Source organism: Micropterus salmoides, unplaced genomic scaffold (assembly GCF_014851395.1).
Source record: "Micropterus salmoides isolate LMB-PRFRI ecotype aquatic unplaced genomic scaffold, ASM1485139v1 Ms_hic_scaffold_1640, whole genome shotgun sequence".
In the NCBI taxonomy this organism is placed as follows: Eukaryota; Metazoa; Chordata; class Actinopteri; order Centrarchiformes; family Centrarchidae; genus Micropterus; species Micropterus salmoides.
This window is the reverse complement of record NW_024040753.1, coordinates 45-7,725: the sequence shown is the minus strand read 5'-3', so window position 1 is coordinate 7,725 and position 7,681 is coordinate 45. Positions and strand designations below refer to the sequence as shown.

The 7,681-nt window shown below is 39.7% G+C and overlaps 1 protein-coding gene across 1 annotated transcript; it reads left to right on the top strand.

Moving 5' to 3' along the window:
* Positions 1–2,749: 2,749 nt before the first annotated feature.
* grxcr1a (glutaredoxin and cysteine rich domain containing 1 a) lies at positions 2,750–6,925 on the top strand. Its single transcript, XM_038723895.1, has 4 exons — positions 2,750–4,012; positions 4,798–5,037; positions 5,142–5,207; positions 6,637–6,925. The coding sequence occupies exons 1-4, from the start codon at positions 3,608–3,610 to the stop codon at positions 6,814–6,816; spliced, it is 891 nt and encodes a 296-aa protein (XP_038579823.1). The 5' UTR covers positions 2,750–3,607; the 3' UTR covers positions 6,817–6,925.
* The last annotated feature ends 756 nt before the right edge of the window (positions 6,926–7,681 follow it).

The following is a 7,681-nucleotide window of genomic DNA, read 5'->3' as shown; positions in this document are numbered from 1 at the left end:
TTTCCACTCAGTCACAACCGAGCCAACAAACAGCAGTGAAATTAAAGAGCGTTAAAGTATTAATCTTTTCAAATTGGTTTTTTAATAGCAGTTGAGGTGACGAGGCTACATTAGCACTACTGATGAGAAGGGCTGAGAGATGAGCTCTTCAGGTTGAGTAGACTATCACCATCTCTGTGGTCTCTTGTCTAAATGTGCTAAAGTGAGATAAAATGGCTGCTTGACTCAACATGGCGTGGGTGTGTTTCACTGAACCCTAGATAAGCGTTTGCCATACTGTCTTTACAGGACGCTAGACAACATGGTGATTGTTTTTTCACACGTTTTATCTAAATTCATCTACTGACATGTCACTGTAGTTTTATCCATGTGAAGTCTTTTTGTGGAATAAAACAGCTGAAGAGGGTTTTTTTTACTGTAACTGAAAGTTATAGTGTGTGAGGGGTAGGATGATTGAGAAACTGCTCCTCCGTGATATAAAAAGCCTAATAAAAATGAAAATGATATGTAAAGACCATGACTGATTTATTCTATTTATAAGAACAGTATGTTCAACTGGCAAGGAGAGTAACATAAGCAGCTTTATCCAGACACTGCCTGCCACATTCAAAATGTAGGATCTCTAATCCTACATTTTCACCCAGCACCAAGACTCTATAATATAATATAATGTGTGGTTTTTGAAATTCATGTATAGCATCAGTAGTCAGTATCTTTAATTTTCATGTATAAAATATATAATTTCCTCCAAAAATCAACTATTATCAGATGGCAATGCACAAATTGTACCAATCATGTAACACTAAAACTCTCCACTGAAACACAAACTGGCAGGATCATTTTGTTGTTTTTAAACCTGGACCACATAATTTCACAGAATTTGGTGTCTAAAAACTATTAGGTACAAAAAGTTTTGGAATAAATGCAGTAGATTTTTTGCCACTGGAAACAAGGCTCAGACTGGAAACAAGGGGGAGGAATTTGGCAGAGGAACTGCTAGCAAGACTTTACTTCCTAATGATACTCCAACACAACAAACTCCTCTCTCCAACTCTATCACACGTTTCCACCGGCGGCTGTCACCAAGAATCACTTATAGTGATCCTTTCTATGATGTTTTCAGACACCTCACATAACAGTCTGAGCCCGTCAGTGGCAAAAATAAGCACTTTCTGTGGACGTAATTTTGATAGGCGCAATTGCCCCAAAGGAATATGTTGCAACCAGTGCAGCAGTTCTGTGCCCGCTGGCTGAAGCCATCTATTGCACGGATTCGTTTTGTACCTACTAGTCACTTTGACACCAAAATATGTGAAAATAGGGCCCACGTTTAAAAATAGAAACAAGCTTAAAACAGCTTGACGCACAACCCTTGACAATGCTGTTACAAACACTGTAAAAATTAATGGAGTTTCTTTACAAAAAAGAAAACACTGTTCAACTCAAGATCCACTTATTTGCTTTTTATAGAGTTTTCCAGGTATTGGTTGGTGTTGGTGTTGGAGTTTCCAATGTCAAAAAAAGGGACTTCTAGCAGATTTGCAAATTTGACAAAGGAGTAAATAAAAGCAAAAACTCCAAGACAAAATAGACATGGTGATAAATTCTGATTAGCTCACAGAAATACATAACTTTCCCCCTCACACTTCACTTTCCCACCTCACACAGATCAATGAGAAGAGCTCAGACAAAATCTCACAGACACAAATCTCTCATCTGAAATAAACACAAGTGCTCTAACTTGGGCAGAAATGTGTTCATGTATGACGCTGATTGAGGAAATAGGTTCCACTGGGCCTTTGAAGACAAGAGTCAAGGAGAAGAAAAGCTCAATAAAATTCAGTTCTTGAACAATATTTAAAAACTGATTAAGCCACCCTCAGCTCCTCAGATAGTAATTTTAAAGTGTAGACAGTCTAATGGTATCAAACATTAGCTATTAGAAGCAGTAATAAACAATGACCCTTTAAAAGCCATATTGTAAAGCTGTTATGTGCTGTGATGTCCTATAATAAAAGACAGTTTAAAGGAGAGTTAGGGTCACTTTGGATCAATAAGACTTGGAACCAGAGCCGGACTCATAATTCTACCACGGCCTCAGGATGTCACTAAATCTTAGTTTGACACACAAGACTTTCCCAGGAGTATTTTCTCTAATGATCAGCATGATATGACACAAAAAAGGTGATAGCATGCTGTGTGTGTATGTGTATGTTTGTGTGTGTCTATAACTCTCACCTCTGGGGCCCAAACTGCAGCACTCAAACAAAGTGGTGTTGTCACCGCTATAAGCTGACGTGTCACATCTTCAGGGAGCTGCTTCATCACCTGTGACACAAAAAAACTGGCTGAGGCGTCTCTGTGGACACGCTGCTGTATTGTGTCACTGTGATACATTAGCTGGTCACTTCTGCTTTGTGAGGACGCCCAGTGAACACCTGCACTCCCAGTTTGGGTGTAACACAGTAAGCAGTCAAGGAATATCCACTTACGTCATGCATTCATGTGTTTGCAATTATAACTTAAAAGACCGGGTAAAACTTCAGACAAAACATAGAAGCATTAAGGTAAAACCATATAGGGCCTAACATTTAAAGTGTATTGGTGCAAAAAGTTCAATACAGTATCTGAGTATGTTCTAACAAATGTCATATAGAAGAGTAAAAAGATACAAGATAAATTCTACTAACAACTTACACACTTAAACACATACATATACACAGAGTTATGTGTGTACAAAGTTCAGACAAGAGTCTACAACCATGCTAGCAGCTTGTGGGACAGTAGGCACCACAATTATTTTAGATAAAAGTTTAATGTTAAGTATAATGTTATGCTAAACTAAACAATGTGTTATTTAAAGAGTAACATGGTTTGCTGGTTAGCTAACAAGTTTGGTATGTTAGCATGCTAACATTTGCTAATTAGCACTGAACACAAAGCACTGCCGAGGCTGATGTGAATGGCATTGGCTTTGTAAGTATTGGATTCATTAAAATTCATCGTCTGAGAACCATGAATGTCTGTAAAATTTCATGGCAATCCATCCAATAGTTGTTAAGATTTTTCAGTCTTAATCTAACTAAAATGGTGGCCCAACCTCTAGCATGGCTAAATATTATATAATGTGACGATGTAACTAGGTTTGTTTGTGTTCTTTTGTTAACCAAGGTGTGTGTTGAGTGCTGAGTAGGTGTAGGGTGTTCATTGTCTGACACTTTAATCATTATAGTTTTTGCCTCACAAATGCAGCTGTTTGTTTGATTAAAGCAGATGAAGTCAGGCCATTAAAAGTCTTCTGTCAAAGCTTTGGCGAAAACTGTGTAAACTGTGATGAATAATTCAAAGACAACTATCATTTTACTTCAGATAAGCTTGCTAGGTTGCCATGGTAGTAATGCATGTATTATTTACTGGCAGTGTGAGTCTGATTATAAGGCAGCTTACAGGCTCTCAGTTGTTTTTAGATCTGTTCAAACTGTGAGGATTAAACGTGGTAGTAATCCATGGACAAATAATGTGTCTGAGCTGCATGTCTACCTCCGAATGAGACGCAAGGAGCTACACTGCAGTGTTGTGGACCATGTAATGTGGCAGAGGGTTTGCAATGGAGGGGACAATGCTGACGGCAGGACAGGAGAAGCCACAGAAGCGGGTGAGGTTCCGCGTGGCTTCCGGGAACAGCGGGCGGGTGCTGAAGGAGATGTTCAAGGATGAGGGGCCTTCAGACTCCCTGGATTCAGACTGCACCAGCAGCTCTGACGCCGAACGGGCCAGCACCCCCTCTACAAGTGGGGATGTACATGGACACCTGTATGGATACCTGGGCTCTGAGCTGGATGACAGTGAGTGTGAGCCTGATGATCTGCTCATGTATGCAGGGGCCACCAAGGACTGGATGTTCACCACCAAGAGGGTCAACATACTCAGTAAAAATGGGACCGTGAGAGGGGTCAAGCACAAAGTCAGTGCAGGTCAGACGCTGTTTGAAAACCTTCCCAACTCCAACAGTGTAAGTACATCTGACAAGAGTTTTATGTTATTCTTAATTCCCATTATTGCTTCAATAGTTATAACACAACTTCCCAATACTGTTGCCTGTGTCCTCAAGTCTAGTTACAGGTAAAAGCTAAATGTAGGTGTGCAGCTGGGATAAAAGCTCACAATAGAGGACAAGGTCACAATGTAATTAAAGATTAATGATGCATTTCGTTAACTAATCAAGTTAATGAATTCCCAGCACTTCGCTTTCTAGGATCCCTGCACAAAGAAGTATTTGTTATTCTGAGGTAACTCTTGAGAGGATGAGCACATTTAAAGGATGAAAACCTATAGTATACTTATTGAAAGCTATACAAATCATACATAATTTATAAGATGGTTGAAACATGCACTTTCTTATAAGGCCCCTTTTATAAATGGATTCTAAGGCATAATCTCCCAATGCCCAAACACAGGTCTGGAGGAAGGGTTTAGTTTCCGTATTTGGGGTGGCATTTGGTTAAACCCTCGCTTCACCTTGACAAACTACATTGTTTAAAAGTACAAAGCCTCACAAGTCTAATAATCTAACGCATTTGGAAATATTATTGTATTGAAATTATACTACTGAATTATACTATTGTGTTAGTATTGATTCCATTATAATCCTTTTATATATTAGTGTGAGAGGCTTTTCAGAGGGTCAGATCTAAATTACATATACTGAAATTTTATATCATAATCTACACAATTTGAGCCTCGTGGATAAAACCAAAACTTAATCATGTAACAACACGGAGAATTCTTCCCTGTTAGATGGAGTTATCTCTTGAATTTGGGCGGATAGTGATCTACACTACGAGTTTCCGTGTGGTGAGGACAACCTTTGAGCGCTGTGAGCTGGTCCGGAAGATCTTCCAGAACCACAGGGTGAAGTTTGTGGAGAAGAACATCGCGCTGGACTGCGAGTACGGGAAGGAGTTGGAGGAGCGGTGCAAACGTGTGGGAGAACCTCCTTCCTTACCAGTTGTGTTTGTCGCAGGACACTACCTTGGGGTCAGTCCTTGTTCCTCCTTTCCAATGATATCTGACGTCAATATCTTGTACATCCACACAGAGTTCATTAAATATTTAGTCATGGCGTTAAACTTGTTTTGCAGGGTGCTGAGAAAATACTCGGAATGAATGAGTCAGGAGAGCTTCAAGATCTTCTCACAAAAATTGAGGTTGGTTTTCAGTGTTGGCTTTGGAAATCACATTATGAATAATTGATGGTGGTCAAATGGGTGATTTTCCTGTGAATCAGGTTGAGTCAACCACTTGACTTGACACATATTGATGTTGAATTATTCACATGTTTTCTATTGGCTTAACAATGTTATATATGCTTTGTAGCACATGTAATATAAAAGGTAATTATACAGTCATAATAAATTAATGCTTTGTGTTTGTCCAAAGTCATTGAGATGAACATGGTACAAACAGGAGCAGTCATTCCCCCTCACTGGTAATGGCATCAATAAAATATGAGCAAACTGCAGTGTAGAAGATGCATGCACATCAATAAGTGACCATCAATAATGGAGGGCTTTTTATTGATTCTGCTTCCAACACATTTGTTCACACACACCAACGCAGAGCATGTCGCTCTGTGGTACAAACCAAGATTGTGTAAACTATTTCTGTCTCACACTGAGCTGCAGCAATGTCTGACACACAGGCACTGGCCTTTGCTCAGGCCTTCGGTTGTAATTTGGAGTTCAGACCCAAGAAAAGTCTTCATAAGCGAATACAAAGCAGTGTTATGACATTTAAGTCAAGTATTCCAGTCACTGCGGGCTATTAAAAAAGTGTGCAGCTCTGAAAGGTCATGCATACGCTAATCAGTCCAGAATTGGCCGGCAACGTGGCTTTATTGTGTGATTGTGTCTGCATAGGTCATTTGGAAAGGAAGGTGTGATTAAAGGAATAGTTGTGGAATAGTGGAAATACACTTATTTGCTTTCTAGCCGAGTTAGATGGGAAGATTGACACCACTCTCACGTCTGTGTGCTAAATAGCCTACAGCATCAAGCTACAGCCAGCAGACGTCAATTAAACTCAGCATTGAGACTGAAAACAGGAACACACCTAACCTAGCACCACACAGGTCACTAATTACAATGTTATATCTTGTTTGTTTAATCTGGGCAAAAACTGTGTAAAACCGACAAGCGTTTTTTATTGTAGCAAAATTTCCAGGTTGGGGGCAGTGACTCCAGTAAGTCACAGCACCCGGACAAGAAATAGTCTGGCATATTGCTCCCCATAAAACCACACCTCATCAGTTTTACAATTAAATTTTTGTATGGATTTGACAAATAAGATATATTTTGTGCTGGTAGGTGGGTCTTTCTACCTTTGGACAGAGCCTGGCTAGCTGCTTCCACTTGTTTCGAACATGGTAGCAAGTGGTATTGATCTTCTCATCTAACTCTTGACAAAAAAGCAAATAAGAGTAACATGTCTAAATATTCCTTAAAGTTTTTTGTGTCCAATGTATTTAAAACCTTCATTCTCTGAAAATGTGGGAGAAAAAGAAAATTAGATGTCAGTATTTAATGTCAGATATTTTATCTGGAATGTAAAACAAATTGTATGTATCCCTTTTTCTAGAGGGTACAGCTGCCCCAGACGTGCCAGACCTGTGGGGGCTTTGCCTTCGTCCCGTGCCCAATGTGCCATGGCAGCAAGATGTCTGTGTTTCGCAACTGCTTCACGGATTCCTTCAAAGCCCTCAAGTGCACTTCCTGCAACGAGAACGGCCTGCAGCCCTGTGTGAGCTGCAGACAGTGAGGATGTTAAGTGCCTGACCCAACATCCTTGCTTCCTTCTCTGGGACCTCACACAGGACCTTAACAGTGAACTGCAACACAGGCAGTGACATGAAACACAGCAGGACTCTTCTTCCATGGCCATTGTTAGTACAAAAAATGGATTTTGTAATAAAATCTGTGAATTTGGGGATCTGGTGTAGCTGGTCTGGTAAATCTCAAAATAATTCATGGTAAGACTGTGTTGGTGCAAATGTGTTCTGCCTGGGTCTGTAAACATGTCGTGAACTTGTGTCACCTCTGGTTAACTTAAGCTTGTTAGTTAATTAATGGGGAGGCTCATCATTAACAACCCCTCTCATCACTAATCCCATATCAGACAGAGTTAAGGATAAAGGAGACACAGGACAGAGGGAAAGTCGAGGGCTCAGCTTGCAGCCGGTAGAGGGCATGAAACTGGACTGGACACACAGTACACTTAACTAAAACTAATTCACTTTCCAAAATTACCATACAGTTGAATCAACACCTCTCAGTTTCAAGCAAAACTTAACAATATAACCTTCATGAAGGTACGATTTATTGCAGGGCTGTTGTATTAGACTGCATTAGTTTTAGCTATAGGTGTAACAAATAAATATTATACATATAATATTAGTTAGGCAAAACACACTTACACTCAAATAAATCGAGGAAATCAAACACATTCTTCCTTTTTAATATATACCTTATACACAGAATTGTACACAATCTGCAACTATTTTGATAATCGAGTAATCGTTTAAAAATGTTTTCATTCAAAAATGCCCAATATCCCCCAGTTTCAGCCTCTCAAGAGAATAAACTGAATATCTGACACTTTTGGACTTAACAAGACATTTGAAGAC

Coding starts and splice junctions, on each gene's coding strand:
- grxcr1a (XM_038723895.1), top strand. CDS start 3,608: ATGGAGGGGACAATGCTGACGGCAGGACAGGAGAAGCCACAGAAGCGG. Junction 4,013..4,797: donor ACCTTCCCAACTCCAACAGT/GTAAGTACATCT, acceptor CTTCCCTGTTAG/ATGGAGTTATCTCTTGAATT. Junction 5,038..5,141: donor TCGCAGGACACTACCTTGGG/GTCAGTCCTTGT, acceptor CTTGTTTTGCAG/GGTGCTGAGAAAATACTCGG.